The following is a 25,901-nucleotide window of genomic DNA, read 5'->3' as shown; positions in this document are numbered from 1 at the left end:
CAAATCAGAAAGTATGAAAAGAAAGCCAATAGTACACTCACCAAGGGCAATGATGATCCATTTTCAAAATGCATCTTAAAAAAACCCAACAGAATTCCAAGCATCGCAAAAAGCAAAAGAAAAACAAAAGTCAGAAGCACAGTTACGTGTCAGATTTAAATTATTCACATACAGATTAAGAATTACCCATATGTACTATTGGTTACCTGATCTATTTAACAAAGATGTCTATTTAAATTCACATAATACAGTTTACCTACAAGTAAACTGTAGGTAACCCAAACTCAAAACACTTGTTCTGTCAAGAGCTTAGTGATTTAGGAAAACGCAATCCATAACTTCAGCTTTAGGATCTGGTCCTCATTCTGAATAGGTTCTTCAACTACTGTTTATTCTCTGACAGAGCCTTAGAAACTGGGCTAATTCGATTATTATATACTTAGTGATACAAGTAAATATATCTCCAAGTACATGATTTGCTTTTATAGAAATATATACAGATGCACACGAGGTTTTTAAGAACTTACCTTGTATGAAAAATCCCAAACATTTTTGCAATTAATTACTCTCCATTAATAAAACATGCACAAGAAAATCAGATATCATTGAAGCAAGTGAATTTTGACAAGGTATTCTGCAAAATATATTATAATGGCATTTCTGCAAATTTCACTCACATTTCATAGGATAACACAGGTCACCCTTTTTCTCCGCCCTGCTCAGACACAAGAATGTTCCTATCTTACACTGCAACCACCATTCCATACAACACAACCAAGATCCTCTTTCTGCCTCAACTCAGTTACTCTTTCAAGTGCCTCTGCTGTTTTGCTGGACAAAATGGAAAGTCTTCTCTGCCTCACAATCATGTTGGAAGGTTTGATGTATTGTCAGCTGAAGAGTATTTGGAACAGCCTTAAAGCTAAGAATAAATCAGCCTTTGAGGAAGCCCCTTCTCTTAAAGTTAGAAATTTAAACCACTGGGGGCAAAAGTGGAGAAACACACAGACATCCAAGCTAACTGGAGAAAGGTCAGAGAGAAGAACAGCCGAAAGAAAGATTAAATTAGAAAGCAATTAGACTGCTGGGGAATATGTAGGTGAATTTCCTTTTATGTTAGACAAACAAAAACTTTATTTTATGACTTCAGTTAGAAATGGGGATGCTTGGTTGATTCTTTCTTTAACTAAAAATAACCTGCAAGTTATCCAATGAAAAATAGGATATTAAGTTTATTACCTCGGAAGAGATGTAAGTGACATCATGATTAGATTGAGATGGGTAGTGATCTTTATTCAGATTCTAACAAAAGAAGCAAATTTTTGTTTATCAGCTATTTTTGGTTACATTCTTAAGGAAAGTTCGTTATTAATATTCATAATTTTTAACCATTACGTAAAGAACGTATAAAACCATGTAATCCATGTTGGCATCAAGAAAGCCATCAAATGAATTAGAGTAAGTTACAGACTTCCTTAGAAATAAGTAAATAAAAACTAAATCTGGAAAAAATCTAAGGGGGGGGGGGGGGTTAAAAAAAAAAGCTTATCTGCCAAAACATTAAACCTGAAAAATCTACACATAAAAAAATAAAAGCTTCTGTGTCAAGAAAAAAATCCATTAATTCAGAAAACCACTAATGTAAAATATTTTCTTACTTGTCGCATACAGAACAGTGATGGCAACGATCTGGTTTTACAAGACGGCATCTGTCACAGTATCTGATTGCTAAAGAAAAAAGTTCCAAGATTAGATCTCAATGTACAGTTACACATTTTGATTCCTGAAGTCTGCGCAAAAGTAAATACTAGCAGCTCAGCCCAGCAGAACGCCTGGAAAACACTTCAGCATGATCAGAAGCAGTTGCAAATACTGAAGCATTTTTTAAGTATTTGCAATGCTGAATCTAGCAGAGTGAACCCAAAAAGCTCAGTTTTTGCAATCTCTGCTAGTCATGCTAATCAGGGTTTTTTCTTCCAAACCCCTCAGCTCTGCAAAACAACCAATGAACCAACAAAACTCACATAACCCTCACTAGAATGGAAAACCTTTAAAAACTGTTCAACAATGTAGCTATTTTAAGCTATTATTCTAACAGCTTTAATTTACTATATGAGATTATCTCTTGGATTTGCTTAGCTAGCCAGCATTCACAAACTTACAATATCAGCACGTTAAGATTAACTCTTAGTTTGGAAGAACTTTTGTTCTTGCAACTGAACAACCAGCAAGTAAAACAGTAACAGTTTCTTACTATGATCTATCTAGCTATACATGACATACAGATAGTGATTAATTTTTATTTTTTTTAAACCTATGAAAGAAGAAATCTATGCAGTTAAAGACGGCTACAGCCTCTTCTGCAGTTTGTTAGTATTACAAGCTACTTGTTAATGTCACTTTGCAAACATTTAGCAAGGCATTGTCAATCCACTTTAAAATCCTAAATTGTACGCAGCAATTTACTTTCCAACAATCTTCCCACTGAATAAATGTAGCTGCCTAAAGCTACATTAAAGTTAAGTTCTTGGGTCACTTTGTTATTTTATGAAGTGTGGGGAAGAACTGCTTTTCATAATCCAAACCCTTGAATTTTTTTTTTTTTTTTAATTAGTTTAGGTAGTACATCAAGACACCTGCCTTTGGTGGTCTCCTGAACACCTATTTACCTCCAGACATTGTCCGTGTATAGATAGGAAGATCCTTGGCTGCCCGTCTTAAGACTTCTTGCTGGGATTCACCTCTAGGTTCCCTCTCTAGGGATTCCTTGTCCAAATATGATAGATGAAACTGGAATAATTTTTAAAATCAAAGATATGTTAGCAAATTTCAAGTTAAGTAAGTATCTGTAGAGATGTAAAAAGAAATAAATATTCATTATATAAAGATGGATTAGCAGCACATACAAAGTATTACAGCAAATAACCCAGTGTTCCTAAGACCACTAATTTAGTTTATGGCAACTGAGGACAAAATTAAAATTAGTTCTGATTTGGTATTGATGCAATGCTGAATGCTTCCAGAAGCGACACTCTTCAAGAGGAGGATCAAGAGCTTATCACTCCCTTGAAAGGTCAGTTAATTTACTTCTGTAATACTAAATATTAGCTAGTGAATATAAGCCAGGGATGTCAGCCTTTAACTGAAAGAAAATATGCTACTAGTAATAGCAGAAAAGATAGCTTTATTTCTCTTTTGGTGTCTGGCATCTTCCCTTTTATTCTTTGCCACTGGAGAGTCGCTGTTCTCTTCATGCAGGTGTTAGGATGTGTTTTTACTTCAGAGACTGGCTGAGAGGAGGAAGAGGTGGGTGTCCTGTATGACAGAATAACCACGTCTTACCATCTTCCTGCATAAAAGGACAACTTCTGTCGTAGTGACTCTAGTAAGAGCTGAGAGGGTAAAAATTACTGAAAGAGATGCATGGTATACATGAAGTAGTCCAAATTTCTTATACTCTAAAGTCCTCTGCAACACAGCAACAGTCAGCTTTGTTGCTGTAGCTTCTAGAAATGGGCAGATGCTGAAGTCTTTGCTATGTCTATCAGAGAAACAGGATACAAAATCACCTCTGAAAAGAAGTCCATCTTTGGCAGGAAGAGTGGCTGTCTCTAACCTGTACCAGAAATAGAAGCCTTCTGCATAGCATTTATGTCTACAGAAAGGCTAGTCATGATAATAATATTAAATTTTTTCCTAACTGAAAGTGACCCATGTAAAACTAAGAAAACAGACAGAAACACATAGTTAGGAACCTCTTCTCACCTCCATAGAGAAGGCACCACTCCACCTCCCTGACAAAGTTCACAATCTTCCAGCAGAAGCTGGACATTCACTGTTTAGCATGAGTTTCTCAGGTCACCTTTCATTTTTCCCTAGTAAGAATACATTCTTGTCAACACCTAAATTGATTTATACTGGAATACATAGGATTTCTCACTGCAGAAACTTGGTTCAGAATACTTTTTTTTTTTTTTAATGCTTCCTGTTTGAAGCACATAAAGCTATTGCTCCATCATTTTGTATTGGTTCTCAGAGTAGTCCTAAGTCTACAAAACCTTCCTGCCTGGGAAACCATCTTCGTGCTGGTACACACAGGTACAGAACGGCACACACTAAAGTGAAATCTCTCAAAGTATCTTAAAGAGAATCTGCAGCCAGATGACTCTTTCGCAACAGATCCTCAACTACAGAAGTTGTCCTCTACCACTGAGAGAAGTTCCCAACTCACAAGCTCTCATGAGAGAGAAGAAAGAAAATCGTCTATGTGAAAGCTTTACAAAGCATATGGGCACAACTGTAGTTAGGGTAGCACAGTATCGCTTGAGTTTGAAGTGTTTCTCTGGACAATTATTTCCAATATGAGAGGGATGGGGATAACACATTGAACTTCAGAAGAAAAATGTCAGATTAGCAATATTTTAAATTCCAAGCCACAGTGCCAGAACTTTAGCGCTTTTTATACATGTAAAAAGTTGAAATAAACTTAAAAATAAATATACAGGCTGTGCGGTTTGCACCAGCTCCAGTGTTCATGAAAACAAAACCCAAAAGCTTTCTCTGTTTTTCAGTCTTCAAACAAATATTTGCTATAGTTCATAAGTCAGTTCAGTTAAGTTGAAAATACATCCTTTTACATTTACAATTTCATCCCAGAAACTGGAAGCCAAGCAGTAACTTAACACTACAAATACCCTAATTAAATTTTAAAAATACTGCTCTAGTAGATTAGGAAAAAGACATGGAACAACAAAAGATGTCACTCACTGCCAGCAACATTGTGTAAATTCAAAGAACACAGAAAAACCACACATTGTTTTCTATTACCCAACTTCAATACTTTTAATATCCCATTTGAAGTTCTCCGGTAGCATTGTATGGTGGCTTTGGAATCCCACTATAATTATTAAGGATTTGCCAAAATGTTTTTAGAGTCTTTTATTGGCATCAGCCCAGTGATTTGAAAACCTTTCTAATTACCACTACAGTCCCCAAATATATGCATGTATTTTGCTATGTAATTACCAAATGAAATAGTTTCTTAATCTATTTTCCTCCTCTCCGCCCCGAACTGTAGTAAAGACTGCAGTGTAAAATTCAAGGAAGATGCCAATTACTTTGAATTATCTCCTTGTTTCCACAATTACGTATCTTATTAGTGAATGAAAACTACTCGGACAAGAACCTCCGCACAACAGACAGTAGAAATCACAAGCTATTTATTTTGTGTTGGCACGGTAGTTACAGGGGCTACAGTTATGAGTCCATGATGAAATAAGTATTGGCTTTGTGCATACTTCAAACTCCAAAGCGGCCATAGCATGAATCCTCTTGACCTCAGAGGTTGTGTGACATAGCACCTACTGAGGACTGTGGGGTTTCTGTACAAAGACAGGATGGTAAGAGGTCAAAAAGTTGCGCTGGTTGTACCAAACTGCATATGGAGGATTTTCATCAAAGCTATTGACAGTTTTCGCTTTCTTTTTCTTTTTTAATGTTAAAAAGAATGTGAAATTAAAATAATAAAAAACCCCCAATGCTGAACTAAAAGCAATTCTCTTGAGACTACATCATGTTGAACATGGTTTGTATCTTAATATTCTCCAAGACAACTGGATCCTTCGTCTTTAACACTTCTGTACTAGCTGGATTTAAGATTTGGGGCATATATTTACCTCAGACCTCTTTTCCATGCAGCTGTTCTATACTAGGTCCCTTCCTGCTTAACCAGCCATGGCTTCCCAGCATCAGCTTACCTGTTGCACGCTCACGCCACAACCCCCAAGTTCCTTCATACCAAAACAGATGGGGAAGAAGCTTTTATTTAGAGGACAACAGACAGATGCTGACAGGCAATATAAGTCTTAAACACATGAAAATACATTTTTTGCCCACATGAAAGTATTATATTCCCATGAAAGATTTAAGCTGCTAGTTCAAATAACGTATTTTTCAAGTGGAGAGGTTTTTTTCTTCTTAATATCATAAATATTATCTAATTTTAAAAATCTATTAAAAAACCTTTAAAACTTAGAGAAGGTGTAATTTTGTCTTGTTCATTACGCTGTTTGCAATCTGATATACTCCTATTAAGAAGCTGTAACTACCATCTGTATTTTTCTACACAGTTTAAAACTACATGAGATCAGAGTCTAAGTTATTCAAATACTACAAAATCAAGCATTTGACTAGGCTATTTCAGAAACAAAAGTTAAGTTTATCTTACTTCTTTTGAAGGATTCATTGGTAGCGTAAAGATTGTTTTCCAATATGACCAGACGAACAGCATGAAAAATATGTGGTAAGCAACCAGGCACACAACTAAAATCAAAAAGGGACAGAATTAATACAAACAGACCAGTGATATTATAGTACTTACAAACAGATGCTGTACATATCACAGATAGTTACTCTAACAGATGTAAATACATAGGCTCTGCAAAAGCTTTGCAACAAAAATATTGCACTTGCAACTTTACATGAGACAAATACAGACTGTGTGGGGAAAGTCACGATACAGGCTACATATATTACAAAAGTTCCAGGGGAATGGTTAATAGCTTATTAGAGCCCCATAATTATTTAGCAAGCAATCCTCCTTTACGCATTTGTTAAATCCTATTTTAACTGATGCGTCTCTGCTTTTTAGCTTTATAAACCATGTAGGGAGACTGCTAGCCATGCAAAAAAAAAAACCCACCCAAAAATCCCAAAACCCCCAAAAGGGAGTATAGCTACCTAAACGACGACTAGAGTGAGGGGAGTCTTTGAGTGGGTGTGCATATGATACTGGAACAGTAACCATAACCAGTTAATTTGTTTTGCTAGATTTTTAGGAGGGAGGACAGCAGGGTAGTTTTTAAAGACCTGCAGGTTCTTTAAATTCAAATGTTCATTCACTACTTCATATTCTTCACAGACAGTGATTTATTCTTAGATTTTTTTAATAGATGTCAGTCAACATTTACTATGCTGAGTTGTTTTACTAGAATACAGAAGGTAACATTAACTTCTAAGAGCCTGCCATGGATTGATAGGTGTTTCCATGTAAAAGCTCTCACTGTACCAAGCAATTCACTACAGTAAATAGTAAATCCAAAACTTGTATCCTCTGATTAACTTGCTCTAATGCACAAGAAAGAGTATTTCCTTGGATTCTTCGTCCTTGGGCAGAGAAGAGGCAAATAAAGGACAGCAACAGTGAAAAATATTACTTCCCTGCTGTACAGATGAACTCAGATCATGCAGAGCTCAGGGTTATATGGAAGCTACACGGTCAAATATTCTTTATACAACTCTATAAATTTATAAGACTGTTAAAAAAATCATAAAGGGAAACGTGTACTTTCACTACACAATCTGAAGTATTGCCCTCGTATGGTTAGCCTATGTTTTTATATATGTAATGCTATTCTGTGCTAGAGAAGTTTCCATAACACATGCATGACGGTGTGCATAAATGCAGGAACAGTAGCCAAGCATGTTCTTCTTTTTTGTAATTCTGCCTCAAAAGTAACGCCGAATACATGTTTCTGGTGTTGAAGTTTGTTTACTCAAAAAAAAGCAGCAACACAGTAAATATTTATCCTTGTTCACTAGATAGTTAAAAAAATAAACAAAAGCTAGCAAAACCTGGAGAGCAACACTGTACTAAGCTTTTGGGATGACAGGGGAAAAGAGCCATATGGCATGTCTATAAACTGAAAAAAATCTCATCAGTGTAAGTAAGTTACAGAACTGGACTCCACTTCAAACACAATATCCAAGATTACACTAAAGGACCATCTTGCTACTGCACAAGCATCTGTCAGGAACAGTCCACATTTTCATCCGAACATTTCTATCAACGCTAAAAAAAACTGATCTACTCTAACAAAATCATTATTATTTTTTAAACAACAGTATATTCATGGCATAAAGTGAGGGCAAGGTAAGGCAAGTTACATCAGTTCTGTACACTATGCATTTACTAATCTGCATCTATGTTTTATTGTTGTGAGAATAACGGTAACCGTGATTGTTAAGAAAATTCCTTTTTCATACATTAAAAAAAGAGACTACTGGAGGGAGACAAAATTTTAGCCTAAAGACATTACCCCATGTTTCCCCTTTAATGTCTGCACAAGACTGAAGCTCTTCTTGTTTGCTCTTGCACCTCAGTTCTCCAAGCTGGCCCAGGTCCTGACCGGTCACCTCTCCCAGGTTACCTACCCACCATTTTCCCTGCACTGCAATGGAGACCCTGGGCTACCCAGCTGCTCCACTGGGTCTGTGGGAGTTGAGAGTCCAACGTAAGAACCTCAATTCCCTTGAGACAGAAAAAGAAGAGCTGTCTGCAGCTCCCTGGGCAGAAGTCCTTCTATTTTACACTTTTTCTGGAAAAAAAAAACCAGCCAAAAAAATCCTACAAACCCCCTCCCCCCCCAAAACCTAAAAGCCCAAAACAAATGGTGTATCCCTTGCTTGAAGGCAACCCATTTACAAATAGCTAGAGTTGCCTGGAAATATGCAGCAACCTGTAATAGGGCTGAGCAACATTTGCCCAGTTTTCAGCCCTGAAAACACTTAGGGCAGAAGTACAGCCAGGGTAAATTTCTCCCGAGTGGCTGAAGCCCACCAAGGCTCTGAGCAGCTAAAAATAAGGAAATTATTTTCCCCAATGCATTTTGCTGGTAATTCTAATTTGCTTTGTGAGCAATGCCTAACACCACACTGGTCTCTGACTCCCCCCCCCCCCCCACACACACACACACAGAGTATGGAGCAGCAAGAAACTGGAATTATTTCAAAGTTTGCAGGTGCTGAAGTTTGCAGATATGCTTATGCAGTCCTATGGGGGACGGGGGAAACATCACTAAACTGAAAAAAAGTTTTTCAAGGAAATGTTTCTTGATTGGCAAACACTTGTTCTAAGTGAGGAACTCTCAAACCTGCTGGAATTACACAAATGTAAAAAGCATATAGCTTGTCTCCTACCCCACGCCCCCCTCCTCCAAAAGCTCCACAGCCCCACACTTTACACTTCCACGTTGTGCTAGTATTAAAATAGCATCTGGAAAAGCAATCTAAACATGCTACAGCCTCAGGGTAGGAACTCTAATAACAGCTAATCAGGCAGTTTTATTATCTTCTGAAAAGGTTACGTATCTGAAGGATATTGTTTCTTCAAAGACATTGGCTAAAATGAAAGTGCAGAAAAAATTCACCTCCCATTTAAGTATGTCGCACTCTGCACAAACACCTTGCTCATCTTTAGAAGTCCTGGTTTTAAAAGAGCTTTCCTTGTTATGAATAGAATTTTTTAAAAACAGAATATAAGGATTATTTTAGTTGGCACTTCAGAAAGCCAGTAAAAAGCTCTAATTTTTCTCATCTCTATTTGGAATGGCTAAAGCAATATTCAGGAACAGCAGGATAATAAAAGGAGCTGAGGAACACAAAAAAATACACTTATTTAAAACAGATTAGATCTGTATCTCAATTCTACTAGTAAACTACTATACTACCCTGGTATATGAATTCCACTTATAAACAGCTAAAAAAAAATCTTACCTTTTTCTCCAATATTTGTCATTGTCACTGAAAAATGAGAAAAAAAGAAAGAGTAAAAATTATATTTAAATAGCAAATGATGTAACTGAGTAGTTTAAACCTTTGTTTTTCAACCAAAGAGGGAAGAGTACTCATCAAACAATACGAGCTTAAGACCACACATTATCAAGCTTTTATGGTGTAGCCGTGTACATTCACCACAAGAACAGGTAAACAAAACCAATGCCAGCGGCTTATAAGGTTTCCTGGCTCCCACCCCCAGGCTCAGTTCCATAGCACCTCCCTCTATCTGAAGTTACCCCAGAAAAGCCATCTCTGAAGAACAGTTATTCTTCAGAACTGTGGTCTTCAGGTTTTGTTGTTTATATATGTTCTGTTCTTGAGGTGGAGGTGTCAGAACACAGAACTGGTTTTGCCAGCGATACTCAGTGATAACTTAGATGTCCAAGGCATAAAAATCAAAAGTAGACACAAGTTGCATTTCCTTTAAGAAACTGCCCACAGATTACAGGATTTGGGGATAGTAAGTGAGTGAGAAAGGCGCAAGTATGGCAGGCATGGAGTGGAGTACACAGGTATCATGTATCAGTCACTGCATTTATGAAAAAGAATAAATCTTCTTCTTACACCTATATTCCACTCCCGGTCATATTATTAAAAAAAAGGCCAAACCCACAACAGATATCTCAGAGAGAGAACAGAAACTCCCAAGTGATCAAAAACCTCATGGTGCTCTTCCCCTTCCACCCAAACCACTCCACCACACAGTCATCCATCCCGATTAAGCAGTCTACAAACTGTAACACAGTGGCACCTACAAGTGCAAGTGAGAGGACAGTCGCTATATGGACCTCATCTGCTTTTGTTTTCCTAACAAAAATGGCTGCACAAGGCCATTTATCAAACAGCAGGCACAAGGCAACTCCTACTGAAAGGCCGACCACCCATGCCATCCTACTTTGGCATATTAAACTTAGGCTTGTTGATAGAGTAAAAGTCACTATTTAAATATATCTTGCACAATGCAGGGATCTACTGTGGGACCAGTGCTGCTCAACACCTTAACTAATGCTCTGGAAGAGCGAACACTCATCAAGTTCACAGATGACACCACCCTGGGGACACCAGATGATATGCTCGTGTGCAAGACGGCCATCCAGAGGGACCCAGACAGGCTGGAGGAATGGGCTGACAGGACCCTTATGAAATTCACTGAGGGCAAAGGCAAAGTCCTGCACCTGTAAAGAAACACCCCCCTGCAACGATACAGCCTGGGGACAGCTGGGCTGGAGCAGCTCTGTGGAAGAGGCCATGGGGGTGCTGGTGGGCAGCAAGCTCAACATGAGCCAGCAGCACTCAGGCAGCAGAGAGGGCCACCAGCCTCATGGGTGGCATTAGCAGGGGCACAGCCAGTCGGTCAAGGGAAGGGATTATCCCCCTCTACGCAGCACTCACTAGACCACATCCAGAACATTGCCCCCAGCTTTGGGCCCCCCAATACAACAAACATGCAAGTCCAGGGGAGAGCGACCAAGCTGGTAGGGACTGGATCACTCACCCTCTGAGCAGAGGCTGCATGGCCAAGGCTTGTTCAGCCTGGAGAAGACACAGCTTTGGGGGGACCTAACAGCAGCCCACCAGGACCTCCAGGGAGGTATCGAGGAAGTGCAGCTGGGCTCTTCATAATGGTGCAGGGTGGGAAGACAAGAGCCAGTAGGCATAAGTTGAAATGAGAGTATCGGATTTGATACAAGGAAAAACTTTTCCACCATGAGAACAGTCCACCAGTGGAGCAAGTTGCCCAGAGAGGTTGTGCAGTCTCTGCGTCTGGAGCTTTTCAAGACTCAATCAGATAAACCCCTGAACAACCTGGCCTGACCTTACACCAAACCCTGCTTTGATTAGGTTGCCCTAGATGAGCTGAGATCCCCTCAAACATTAATTACTCCACAATTCTATAATTATAAAATAGGTCTATTAAAACGGATATTTGCCTATAGTTCTACCAAAATGAGCATCTACTTTACCTGAAGGAAAACAGTAAATAACCATGTTTATAAAGTTCTTCACAAAAATCAGAAGACACTACAGAAGTTGCATAAGCCATTATAAAGAAAACTCTATTCTGCCCTCAGTTTTCTAGTTCAGCTGAAAGAAATCTTTAGAGCTTGATAAGCTAAATATCCATCTAGACAACTGCTAGAAAGAAGCTGAGGAATCATGTATACACGTTTGACTCTGAGGAGCAGAGATGCTGCAGTACAGTAATGCACAAGAATTTTAAAATTCTAAGTAAACAGTCATCCACCAGAAAAAAACAAGACATCTTTAGAGTCAACGTGTAATTTAAAAGTGCTGGAGCTCTCAGATTAGGACAAACCGGCCATTACACAAATGCTGATTTTCTGTCTCCACTTGGTATAGTCAGCAAGGTGTGCAGAAATTTGCCAGTCTTCTTGGAATAACCACTCTCTGCTAATTAAAAAGCCGTAGTCAACCATACATTGCAGAATCACCAGTTTCAAACTAAAATCTATTTAACCAACCTTTCACAATGATTTGTGGTCTTTTTCTCTCCTAACAAGGGAAAGGCATAGACCATTGCTGTGAAAGCAGTTGTCATCTTTTTTTCCCCCTTAACCTTGGATAAAATGTATTAATTAATGTGTTTGAGACTTATTTTCTGCCCCAACAAAAATGTTTCCACACATCGGTAAGTGAGGGACCAATACAACTAATAAATCCAAATTTAATAATTTCTACCTGACTGCAAGCCTACAGCTTTTCAAAATCTCTCTCCACCTCCCAGATGAAATGTGCTCTTCAGAGTGCACCTGCTCAGCGGACAATCTTTTTAGCTTTTGCGGTATCTAGCTCGGAAGCCAAATATTCCTGACAGTCAGGAGCTGCAGACCATGAAGGCTAAAACATAAGTGCCCAAAAATGTCCAGTTAATCCCAGCAGGGTGAGAACCAGGGTTTTTTTTGGATACATCTTGTAATTTTAATAACTTTTACCACCTGGTAAGACTCAGAGTTATTTCATACACTCCCGAGTTGCAACCACTGTAAGAGACCAAAGTAGAAGAGGCAGATCTGAAGAGGGAAGCCAGTATCTTCAATCTTGACATCTTTTTTCTCCACACTTACTGCAACTGGTGTTTACGAGGAGACTGGCCACGTTGCTTAACAAACATCCCCTCAGACAGTGACACAGAGGAATATGCAATACCTAATAACCTGCAGCTTTTCACAAGGTGAAGTATTACTCCTTCTGCTTACACCTTTTTAAATCACCTTTGATGAAGGCTCCCTAAAGGAGGTATAATGTGTGGGAAAGTAATGGACAGGCATCTGCAGTACCACAGGACCTGGGAAGAAATAAAAGCGGTTTTTGTTTTGGTTGGGGTTTTTTTTGCACAAATGTGGCAGAATTGATCAGCGGAGGCGGGGGGGGAGCCCTTAGAAATCAAACTCCCTCTGAAACTTCTCTTAGAAATTTGTAGAATGACCATGATATAAGGACTTCTTAGGGTAACCACAAGATGCTTGTAATTCTAAAAATCACACTATTTAAGTGCATGGAAAATAATTTTATAACAAGAAAAAAACCCTCTAATTTTGGATCTGATCAAAGAAACATTTGCTATTTTCCCCACCTTCTGAACAGCAGACATGAGATATTTATTTAAATCAAATTTTATATTTTTCAGTAGATACAGTGATACGGCTTTGCTATATTATTCAATAGTACTTGATCATATAGTCTTCTGTGAATCATTTATGCCAGTCTTTCTGGCAGTTTTCTCATTTCTCTTCCAAAGGGTTATATTCACTGCTAGTAGCGCACAGAAAAGTAGGTCAGACTGTGCATTCTGTCATTAATAAGTATCATCCTAAATGCTGCAAATTCACTTACTGGTAGTCAAATATCATACAAATAATAAGGGTAAAAAGTACTTCTGTCTACAATGACTAAAATAAGCACCAAGGACACACCAATCCCAACCATTAAGCCATTTCTACAATTTGAGAGAAAACCAGGTAAAACCCTTTGAGAGAGGAATGGAATGATACTCCCGTATATTCAGAGACAGAGATAATTATAAAACCATGACCTGTCTTCAAGAAGTCATTAAAAAGTTACAGCACTGTTCGCCTGAGGGGGCCAATTTCATTAAGAATCAGCCTTCCACTGCTAAAGCATCAGGATGCCATTTACAGGTCAGTACTAGCAGACTATCACATAATCAGAGCCTCTCTGTTTCATTACACAGCTTGCAGACGGTGCTCATCAGAATTAGGATCAGGCTGGGACATACACAGGACTTCGGCCAACGTAGATGCCAATTTCCTGATCCAGAAACATCGTTCCCTGCTTGTCATGAGCCACAGGCAGCCAGAAACAGGAACAGCACATTCAGTAGTCAATGCTGCTGAACAGCCTGTGCTTGCAAAAAAACAACAGTGACTGAGGACAGAAAGTTGTGTTACAAAAGATAGGAAAAAGTCCAGGATGGAAAGGACACCTGGAGAAGCCTGGGGAGTTCATCCCACACTTCCTGGTAGTCTTCCTCACTGGGAGAAAGTCATGCAGCATCAGGAATGCTGCCTTGGCAGGCAAAGAGGCACCACAGTATCTCAAGACTGCCTCCTACAACTCCATCACCAAATTAGTTTGCTAAGAAGAGAAGCCACGTTGCTAGGCACTTCGCACTGCGTGAGACCTTAATTCAGTGATAGAAATGGATTTCCCATTTCTTGAACTGTGGCTCATTTTCTCTGGAAATCTTTATTCTCGCTCACCCATGGAAAAATTAAGTCGACATCCATCTCCATGTAGCTAGAGACATGGCAAGACACATTGCTACCACAAAACTCAAAAGATTTTGGAAGATAAAATTCATGTAAAAAATTTGCATTGGTTTTCTAACATTAAAGTTTGCTTGACTTCTAAATCCAAAATCAAAGTTCCTGAACAGTAAATGTAATGATTAGAGAAAAAAAATACTGGAGAAAGCAATTAATTTTTTAAAGCCTTGATAGAAGTGGATATACAAAATCTTGTTTCCGTATTTTATGTATATTTTTTAAATATTTAAAACTTTGGAATGGGAAATTAAGATACCTCTGATTCAGAGACTCTGCAGCCACATCTATAAGTACCTGTTTCTCTCAAACTTTTATACAGTTTAACATCTTAGATCTGATTCACAAAACTAACTCCGTATTTTATCTTTATAGCATATTTGAAGCTGTAAAACACTGATCTATAGATGCAGTTTAACTCAGCTCTCTGTACACATAAAAGTGTTTTATAGTTGTGACAAGTGTTCTATCCTTGTCTGCAATAGTCCTTTAGAAAAAAAATCAGTGCTTGCAATAAAAACTACCTCTTTGCTAGACAGCAGTGACTTGCATTGATTCAGTGTGACAAGGTGGAGACGTTGCCACCAGTGCTTCGCTTCAGGACAAAAGTAACAGAAGTCTTTCTGGGAGATTTAAGGTTGGCATAATTAGTCATCAATAACCCATATATTTGGATTTGACAGCATTTGTGAATGTTTCAGTAAATTCATTTTAACCCTGTGACCATCAAACTATATCACATACCTACACAGCAGCAAGCTGCTATTTGGTATCTTTTCAGGTAAGGTCACAAACCCACTGCTTTTGAATTGAGTATGCCTAAGAATTGATCTAATCTTTCTTCTTTACAAACTTCCCATTTACTTTCCAAGTCACAAGGACTAACTGAAGAGCGAAGACTACTTCTAGAGAAGTTATATGACCAGATCCTTTTTAGCAAACAAAGAGTACACCCTGACAAGAACATCTATTCAAGCTGTTACATATCAAACAGTGTTAAATCTTTAACTGAAAACACAATCTTATCTAATAATTGTATCTTTACCACAGACGTTATGTTTTCAACTTAAAGCCATGGTTTAAATTTCAAGGCACAAAACCTATGGGCAGTACACTAGGCACTACATAGAAAGATAAGCAGTCACACTTAAACACCGACTTCAATTCCATTTCAGAAGTAGAGAATAGCAGCTGTCTTGGAAAGTCTGAGAAAGAAAGCAAATGACATTTGAGAAACATCCAGGGGTTCTGCTGGCTAAAATGCAGAAGCCAATTTTACTTCAGCTGCCAGTTTTGAAACTTTTCTGAAAGCAACCAGGGATCTCAGAAGAGGAAGAAATGTGGTGTTTGCAAAGCACAGTATAAAAATACAAATTTGCTTTGACCAAAATCTTTTGCTACCTTAGCAGCCAATGTACAGACAGGGTATTTAACTGGTATTTGACAACAGCCAACTGCAATGTTACAACGTACTAGTATTTCTATAGCGAAATGTAAGCTGTAGATGATTACAAGACATGAGCAGCAAGTACCATAAATCCTTTGATCCATTTGGAGAACATACTGAGCAAAGAGCTCAAATCCAGCTGACCAAATCTTGGGCCTCCCCTTCCCCCCCCCCCCCCTTTTTTTTTTTCTATCGGCTTCTATCTCCATATTTTCTGCCGCTTCTGATCCTCTGATGACACTGTGCCATGCCTACAGGGCACATATTAATTCTGCCTCTAAACTGTGATGAATTAGGCAGCTTTTTATCCTGCTATAATTCCATTCCACTGATGTTACACAGAGTCAAAAACCTCAATTCAGCACTAATCAATCTGATCCTCCAGCAAAAATCTTTCAACATCATTAATATCTTTAGCAGCTGGATGCAATTCCACATTTTTCTGTTCCATACTGAAGGTAGCGGTGGACAAATCCCAGTCACATATTCTACTCCAAAAACAAAGATGTGGCTTATGAGTTCTCCTGTGTTGTGAATGTCCTGCTGTCCCCCTTTTCAACTATGCTGAAGTCACTTACTCTTTTCCAAATCAGGCAAATCACTCACCAGGTGGGAGTATTTCCTCCCTCTCCCCTCACTCACGTAGTCAGGAAATGCTTATTGCTCATTTCTACGTTTCACAGCAAATCTATTTTCCTTCTTCAAAATTACAAATTCAAGCTGCATTTTCAGACAGGATTCCCTCAGCAAGCGCATTATCCTTAGAATTAAAATCAGCGACATGTAAAAATGGATCAAAACTGAACATACACAACCAATTTGGATTTACTGGATAACCCTTTCATCAGCACAGCTGATATTTTCACTAAAAACATCTGTCACAGCACTGTCAAATTTTCACATTTTCCTTCTTACATGCAACTCCACATCATGAACTGGAAGGAAAACAAAACCAAAACAAAAACCAAAAGGACAAAACAAAAACCAAAAGGGATCTCAACATCCAAGTTTGCCAAGAACATATCTGACAAACAACTGTCAGAAACAGTGCAAATAACTACTGGTTCTGCCTTACCCAAAGCATGAAGTGGATAACTACTCTAAGTCCCTTATATTTCTACTAACCCGAATTAGAGATACACGTAAGAAGGAAGACATAAGAAAAATTATTTTATTTCATATGCAGAGTTTACTGAATCCAATATGTATTTTCAGAGTACAGACACAAGGATGCAAGGGCCAGGGGAAAGAATTCCATTTGCACTTCATGTTGTTGTTCGATATATCCTAGGCTGAAATTTCAGTAGCTTCAGCTATCGAAGTTCAAGGTACTCATTGTGCATCACCTGTATTTCCTCATCTTTTTTAAAGGAGGAACAATAAATCTGTAACCCTCAGGTTTTCATAAACACACTCAAATTTTTTTAAGGGAAGGAATACTTAAAGGCCCATTAATTTTAAACACAAAGGAAGTTATCTGGGGGCAAAAGACAACTACTATTGCCAGACAGGGGTTGTGAGATGACAATACTGGCAAAATCAAGAGAATGGAACTGGATTAGAGAGAAGCAATTTTTAATCAGGTGTTTTAAAACCAACTCATTTACACATTTCATTCCAGTATTCTACAACCAGCAGGAAGAAGATCACCGTTTGCTAATGTTCAATACCTTTCTCCTTTTCCTTAAAGGTTAAAGCAGCACAAGCTCTTAACTGAATCCACTAAAAAAGAGACAGAACTCTAGACTTGGTAATACTACAGTTAAGAGTTGTGGATTCCTTTTCCTGTTTTGAAAACCTTTTTTTTGTTTGTTTCTAAAATGCTACTCAATACTGTAACTACTCAGCTTTAGGGATGAAAGGGATCATCTTAGTAGGCTGCTTCTTTCTTTAAAAAAAAGTAATGTCCCTCCTACAATACTCCATTAAAATTGAAAAAAAACATTCAAAATGCTACATTTGAAACACTTTCTCATTACTAAAAGCTCAAATAAATCACTTGCATTACAACTGTGCAAAGTCCTTGCTAAGTCCTGCTGCACAATGGTTAACACCGTACATTGTCATGAGCATCAATGACAGAAAGCTGCAATAAAATAAGCAGCTATATATGTCCTCTTTAGCAGTCAATGCTGCAGGAATAAAAGATGCACTGAGTAGACCGGCTGGCTTCAAAGCACTGAAATGCTAACCGTCTATTCCTGCCATTGGCTTTCGTTCTCAGAGTTGTTAGCTATTCCTTCTGTTGTTTACACTAAATATTCATTAGTAAGACAAGACATAAGTTTATTTTATCTTAATATGCCAAAAACGAGACAAAGCATCCAGATACAGATAAAGATGGAATAAGATATTTTTTGTAGATAAAAGATGGAATTAGCAGAAGTCACGGACAACTATTATGCTGAATTCAAAAACTGGTGAGCCAGGCAGAATGAGGAAGGGGTGGGGGGCTGGGAGAAACAAACAAAAGATCACCTTTGTCCATAGAAAGGAATTCAGTAAAAGGTGCTTTAGCAGAGCCCCAGGATTCCCTCTTCCTCCCCTCCCATTGCAGGCCTTTTGGTTTGAACTGTTCTCAAGGAATTATGGTACCATAGTTTATAGTTTGAAGCAAGTTTCAAGCATGCCATTTCCTTACGAGGTACCCGCTTTCAGGTAAGTTAAAACCCAATCTTCCTCTGTTATACAGAATTACACAGAAGAAAAAACACAGTAGATAACTCAAACAGTAGTGCCTGAATCAAGCCTACTGTACTGTGTAAGCATCACAGGTCTGTGTACATTAGGACAGACGTTAGCTATAGGGTCACTTTCCCCCGAAACATCTTCGCCCTCCTCGTGTCAGCTTACAGCTCCCCTTTCCAGGCTCGCTCAGTCAACTTCTCCCACAACCTTCCAGACAATTTGCTTCCTTGCGCTGGAAGTAGACACTTTTCTCCTCTCATGAGGGCACAGCAACTCAAGTCCCAATTTCTAGTTGAAGAGCAGCATTTAAAACTAACAGATTTGAATGTTGTTAGTGAAAAAAAGATGTAAAAAGCCCACCTCCAATATAGGAACCACACCAAGTCTTGATACCTCCCTCCAAAACAGAGGTGCTAGGCTTGGCAATCATTTTTTGCTTAATGTCTCAACTGCTCAGCCAAGCATCTGTAGGACAATTTTATCACAGTCTTCTGTTAAAAAAAAAAAAAAAAAAAAGAAATCCAAAATTAGGTACCAGACTGCTCAACATGAACAGCTGAAGTCTGGCAAAGTTATGTAGGCATATAAATGCACTCAGCTTGAGTTGGGTATTTTCCCCTCACCGCTGTTCCTTAAACAGACACTAAATGACCAACGGTCACTACGAACCTCACCTACACTAGAGGGGAAAGGGGAGACAACAGCCAGTTTGTATTCCTTTGTGCCATTATTATAATATTGTCCATGAAACATCAGTACACCATACATTAGCCTCCAAAATTCAAAGATTAAATTGTTTTCTACAAGATATACCACAACAGAAACTGCAATTAATTCAAGGGAGCCTAGCCAGCTGGTCATTTAATAAATCCTTCTGGCTCGACCACTCAAATTCACACAAATACTCAGATCACACCCAGTCTCCAGTGTGTGATTAATTATTTGCCTAACGCTAAGGAAGAGCCAAGGTGCATGGTCAGGATGACTTCTGAATGAATTGCAGGCTGCCGGTGCCAAAGGCGGACCAGGAAGCTGTGACAGCCAGGCATTTTCTAGATGACTGAAGAGTGGCATGGGGAGACTCAGGGATTTTCTGTTATCTGTTCCCACTTCCACGTAAGCTGACAAGAAGACCCTGTTTTTATACACACACACACACACACACATATGTATATGTGCTGTCACACAGTGGGAGGAAAACAAAGGGACCGCTAACTTTGCTCATGCCGTCTGCACAGGGAGCCTCCAGGTCCCATGTTCAGGGGTGGGGTGTCACACGCTGTGCACGCCACGGAGGAAAACTCAGGCCCGTGAAAAGCCCCGTGCGATCGGCTCCCTCCTCGCGTGGAAGTGGAAACTACGCGCGACCAGGTCGCGGGGGGCACAAGGCAGCGCGGAGGCCCAGCGCGACCCCGGCCGTCTGGGGGGGGAGTGGGATGAGTCGGGGGGCTGTCGCTCCGCCAGTCTCCAGCCCGCCCAGCCCAGCCCAGCCCGTTGCCGGCCGCATGCGGCGGCGCAGCCCCAGCCCCAGCCCCAGCCCCGGCCCCGGCCCGGCCCGGCCCGCGGGCGTGGCGGCGGCGGCCAGGGGCGGCCCCGGCGCTGACAAACGACAAACAACAGACGCCGCCGCCGCCCCCCCGCCCCGTCCCGGCAGGCGCGGGCGGCGGGAGCCCGGCTGCGCTCTCCCAGCAGGGGCAGGAGCGGCGGCGGCGCCCACCCCCGTCCCGCGGGAGCCCGTCGGCGCCCCCCGCCCGCCGCGGCGGCACTCACGCAGGCAGAGCTGGGTGACATAGGCGTAGTAGGACCAGCAGAGGATGCTGGAGATGAAGAGCACCGGCACCCAGTACAGCAGCCGCTGGCAGCGCCGCCGCACGCCGCCCCAAGCGCCCGCCGCCCCGCTTGGCGGCGGCGGTGCCGCCATCTTCCCGCACCGCATCCCGGCCGCTCGCTCTGGGGGCCCGGGCCCCGGCCGCGCACCCCGCCGGAGCCCGCCCCGGTCCCTCCCTCCCTCCCTGACAGGGCTCTCCGGCAGGGCCGCTCCTCCCACCGCCCGCCCGCCGCCGCTCCCCCCAGGCAGGGCAGGGCAGGGGCAGAGCCGGGGTGATGTGCCGCCCGAGAGGCCGCAGCGTCCCGGCAAGGTCCGCCTCGTTCCGGCCGCCCCGGGCCCGGCAGGGGAGGGGACGTTCCCGCCGCCTCCCGTGGGCGATAACGGGAAGCGCTCCCTTAAAGTTTGGGGCCGGGCCCCGGAGCAGCTCAGCTCATTACAAAATGAGTTACGTTTCTCGGGCATCCGGCACGTGCAGGAGCCTTTGGGTGTTACGTGGCTGGAGGTGCCGATGACGGCTCCCCCCGTTGAACTCCCGGTGCCCAGCCCAGCTTCCTCAGGCTTTTCAGCCTCTGAAATAGGGGTGGGAATACTTAACTGCCCTTGGAAATACTTTAAAACATTTGGTTAGGAAAAGTGCTGCCCTATGTGCAAATAATGTTTCAGAGTACCATATAACAAACAACAAGTGTTGCAGGCTGCCGGGTCACAGCCAGCAAGAGGCTGTGGGAGGCTGCGGTGGCCGGCCCTGCTCTTGGTGGATGTTCGGCCGAGGGAAGGTGGCGTAGGGTTGTGCTGACTCACTCTTCCCCGAAAAGGCTTTACGTTATGGCCATCGTAATGAAACGCTTGTGAAATGACATAGTAAACCCAGACTGCGTTGCAGTATGTGCACCCAAATTGTTGCTGAATTATCGTTCCAGAATTAGAAATGCTGAGCATGGCCCGTAGTATTTCTGCAATCTGCTAGAGTCTCAGAGAATCGGCAGCGCGGTAGGTAGGAAAGAGCTGGTTGATTAAAATGTGTCTGGAGTTGGGAAAAAGGCTTGTATAATGTCTCGTGGGAGACTATGCATGAAGCTAAGTAATCACAACCTGGAAGGCATACAGCTGCCATTGGTTAGGAAACAGGCTGCGAGAGAGGAAAAAAACCAGAAAATATGATAGAAACAATAGTAGGTGTGCTGCCAGGTTCCAGAGTATGAAACGGAGTTGCTAGCATGTTTATTGAAGAGACAGAAAAAGAAGTTGACCACATGGCTGCAGTGTTTCTATGTAATGCAAAATCATGCGCCCCTCATTATTGTAAGATTAGGCTGAGGAATTTTGGTTAGCCACGGTGAACCGGTGAATGAGCAATACAGAATGATGTATCGAGAAGAATATTACACATCCCATGGCAGTAAATTATCTTTGCCTATTCAAGAAAAAGACTTGTATATCATTGTGAATGGCTCAGTGAAACCATCTGTGCAATGTATAGTTATTATAGAAGAGAAATAAGCAAGATGTGATGCCATTGAAAGGCTGGACAATAATAACAAGATTCTGCATAATGGGGAATTATGTATTATACATTAAAAAGGCAGAGATACAGTGAATAGTACTGAAAACTAGATTTGATATTTCTACATACTGTATTTCACGAAACAAGAGGAAAGGGACCAAAACCAACATGACAGACAATAAACCCACTTTATTTTACCTGTAATTAATTACGCAAGTCATCACTGAGGCCAACATTTTAACAGAACATTTAAAGGATTTGACTTTAGTATGAAAACATCCATCGTTACTCAAAACAGATTTTAAAAGTATAAGGAACAAAGTTACCACCACTTGAAGACATACCCCATGCTTTACTGGCAAAAGTTAAAAGAAACGATGGCAATTTAATTCATTTGATGGCTTTTCGCACTTATTTGGAAGTACCTGACAGTGACCTCTCTCAGGTACAAAGGATCATGCATCTACTGTGTTGTGTGTTTCCAGGGACACACAGCTGTACCGTAAGACGTCAGCAGCTGGGAACTGTATGCATAAGGGTGAAATAGTTTTTGCATTGTACTTGGGGGCTATATAAGGCTTCCTCCTATAAACCATTTTAAAATGCTGCATGTGATACGGGGCTTATTAACAACAACACATGCCAGGGAAACATGGTAAACAGTAGAGAAGACTTTTTAACGTAGTAATTAATTCTTTGAAATAATAGTTTTGATACAAAATTATCTATATAGAGTGGTGGCAGTTTGCTGGAGATGTGGGAATAAAAAGATGATGTGTTACAAAGACCTCAAATTACATCACACAATTTCTGGTCAGAGGTTTTTTATTACCCCTTCATGGAAATGGGCTTCTGTAGTCCAGCTTTCTAACTTTTCCATGGCCACTACCACCCTCTTCTCACTGCTCAGATTTCACAATAATCAGAATTTTCTTATTTAGTATGCTAATAATTACATTAATAATTATTATTATAGCATACTCTTTACTGGAGCTCCAAAATCATGGTCATTCTGGTTCAAAATTAGCCCATTTAGTGACGTAAACAGGCAAACCTCACTTTAATTTAGTTGGGACAAAAAAGCCTGCCTTGACTGATACTCCCAATTACCTTGGAGCATCCTTTGGTCAGAGAGCTGTAAAGTCCTTCTCTCCTGCCCTCGTGCTTGTGGCTTCTCCCCATGGACGTGGGCTCTCTAGCTCTCCTTCATGCCCACAGTTCCTTTCTATTCCCTCCATGACTCTCATCACTCTCCAGATGGGTCATGAGAGACCTTTTCTTCTGTGCCTTTCCTCCTCCCTCTGTGGTACGACCTGCAGAAATTTTAGGTAGCAGCAGAACAACTCAAGAGCGAGCATATTCAAAGGAGCATTGCGTTATGGCAAAAGTAAATCCTGGGATATTCTAAACCATTAGGTATTGATGGACAGATTTCCCAAATGACTGTACTCAGGCAGCCTGTCTCTACAATGAGAGAGGTTACTTGGGGCATGGTTTATTGATGCTTGTATGAAATGTTCACAAGGAGAAGATAGAGGAAACGAAGGTAATTTACTGGGTTTTCTTCATGTCAGGAGCTGGGCTGCGGGTAGCTGGTGTTTGAGGAGGAGGCTTGAGTGTTTGGCAAATCGAAACAAAATGTTCTTAGAATCATAGAATCATAGAATCATTGAGGTTGGAAAAGACCTCTAAGATCATCGAGTCCAACCATCGACCCAACACCACCATGCCCACTAAACCATGTCCCTAAGTGCCTCATCTACACGTCTTTTAAATACCTCCAGGGATGGGGACTCAACCACTTCCCTGGGCAGCCTGTGCCAGTGTTTCACCACTCTTTCAGTAAAGAAATTTTTCCTCACATCCAATCTAAACCTCCCCTGGCGCAACTTGAGGCCATTTCCTCTCATCCTATCGCTAGTTACTTGGGAGAAGAGATTGACACCCACCTCGCTACAACCTCCTTTCAGGTAGTTGTAGAGAGCGATGAGGTCTCCCCTCAGCCTCCTTTTCTCCAGGCTAAACAACCCCAGTTCCCTCAGCCGCTCCTCATAAGACTTGTTCTCCAGACCCCTCACCAGCCTCGTTGCCCTTCTCTGGACATGCTCCAGCACCTCAACGTCCTTCTTGTAATGAGGGGCCCAAAACTGAACACAGTATTTGAGGTGTGGCCTCACCAGTGCCGAGTACAGGGGCACAATCACATCCCTACTCCTGCTGGCCACACTATTTCTGATACAGGCCAGGATGCCATTGGCCTTCTTGGCCGCCTGGGCACACTGCCGGCTCATGGTCAGCCGGCTGTCGACCAACACCCCCAGGTCCTTTTCCGACAGGCAGCTTTCCAGCCACTCTTCCCCAAGCCTGTAGCGCTGCATGGGGTTGTTGTGGCCAAAGTGCAGGACCCGGCACTTGGCCTTGTTGAACCTCATACAGTTGGCCTGGGCCCATCGATCCAGCCTGTCCAGGTCCCTCTGCAGAGCCTTCCTACCCTCGAGCAGATCAACACTCCCGCCCAACTTGGTGTCGTCTGCAAACTTGCTGAGGGTGCACTCAATCCCCTCATCCAGATCATTGATAAAGATATTGAACAAGACCGGCCCCAAAACTGAGCCCTGGGGAACACCGCTCGTGACCGGCCGCCAACTGGATGTAACTCCATTCACCACAACTCTCTGGGCCCGGCCGTCCAGCCAGTTTTTTACCCAGCGCAGAGTACACCTGTCTAAGCCGTGAGCCACCAGCTTCTCTAGGAGAATGCTGTGGGAGACGGTGTCAAAGGCCTTGCTGAAGTCCAGGTAGACCACATCCACAGCCTTTCCCTCATCCACTAGGCGGGTCACCTGGTCATCGAAGGAGATCAGGTTGGTCAAGCAGGACCTGCCTCTCATGAATCCGTGCTGGCTAGGCCTGATCCCCTGGCTGTCCCGCTCATGCCTTGTGAGCACCCTCAAGATGAACCGCTCCATAATCTTCCCCGGCACCGAGCTCAGGCTGACAGGCCTGTAGTTCCCCGGATCCTCCTTCCGGCCCTTCTTGTAGATGGGCGTCACATTGGCAAGCCTCCAGTTGTCCGGGACCTCCCCCGTTAACCAGGACTGCTGATAAATGATGGAGACCGGCTTGGCGAGCACCTCTGCCAGCTCCCTCAGCACTCTCGGGTGGATCCCATCCGGCCCCATAGACTTGTGAGCATCCAGGTGGCGTAGCAGGTCACTGACTGCTTCCTTTTGGATTATGGGGGGTTCATCCTCCTCGCCGTCCCTGTCTTCCAGCTCGGGGGGCCGAGTACCCTGAGGATAACTGGTCTGCCTGTTAAAGACTGAGGCAAAGAACGCATTGAGTACCTCAGCCTTTTCCTCATCCTCGGTGACAATGTTCCCCCCCGCATCCAATAAGGGATGGAGATTCTCCTTGGCTCTCTTCTTGTCATTAATATATTTGTAAAAACTTTTTTTGTTGTCTTTAACGACAGCAGCCAGATTGCGTTCTAGCTGGGCTTTTGCCTTTCTCATTTCCTCTCTGCACGACCTAACGAGATCCCTGTACTCTTCTTGAGTCGCCTGCCCCTTCTTCCACAAGCGGTAAACTCTCCTTTTTTCTTGAGTCCCAGCAAGAGCTCCCCGTTCAGCCAGGCCGGTCGTCTTTCTTGCCCGTTCTTCTTAAGGCACATGGTGACAGCCTGCTCCTGTGCCTTTAAGACTTCCTTCTTGAAGAACGTCCAGCCTTCCTGGACCCCTTTGCCCTTCAGGTCTGTCTCCCAAGGGACTCTCTCAACCAGCGTCCTGAACAGGCCAAAGTCTGCCCTCCAGAAGTCCATGGTTGCGGTTTTGCTGCCCCCCCTCCTTACTTCACCAAGAATTGAGAATTCTGCCATTTCATGGTTGCTAAGCCCAAGACAGCCTCTGACCACCACATCTCCCACCAGTCCTTCTCTGTTAGCAAACAGCAGGTGGAGCGAGGCACCTCCCCTGGTAGGCTCACTTACCAGCTGCGTCAGGAAGTTGTCTTCCA

General features: G+C 42.0%; 1 protein-coding gene across 2 annotated transcripts in view; it reads right to left on the bottom strand.

Annotated features, from left to right (window-relative positions):
* Positions 1–20,491, bottom strand: part of ZDHHC2 (zDHHC palmitoyltransferase 2) — a 37,169-nt gene extending 16,678 nt beyond the window's left edge. Inside the window, exons 1-6 of one of the 2 annotated variants that reach the window (XM_076336314.1) lie at positions 20,326–20,491; positions 9,553–9,579; positions 6,227–6,321; positions 2,670–2,790; positions 1,659–1,728; positions 42–74 (exon numbers count right to left, since the gene is read on the bottom strand). In XM_076336314.1, the coding sequence (XP_076192429.1) occupies positions 42–74; positions 1,659–1,728; positions 2,670–2,790; positions 6,227–6,321; positions 9,553–9,579; positions 20,326–20,491 (512 nt within the window). Of the gene's footprint in view, positions 1–41; positions 75–1,658; positions 1,729–2,669; positions 2,791–6,226; positions 6,322–9,552; positions 9,580–18,915; positions 18,965–20,325 lie in introns of those variants that run through there. The other variant, XM_076336315.1, reaches the window with a different exon arrangement.
* Between the last annotated feature and the right edge of the window lie 5,410 nt (positions 20,492–25,901).

The sequence above is a fragment of the Aptenodytes patagonicus genome, chromosome 4 (genome assembly GCF_965638725.1).
Source record: "Aptenodytes patagonicus chromosome 4, bAptPat1.pri.cur, whole genome shotgun sequence".
Classification (NCBI taxonomy): domain Eukaryota; kingdom Metazoa; phylum Chordata; class Aves; order Sphenisciformes; family Spheniscidae; genus Aptenodytes; species Aptenodytes patagonicus.
The sequence above is the reverse complement of the archived record's forward strand: the minus strand, read 5'-3'. Positions and strand labels throughout refer to the sequence as shown.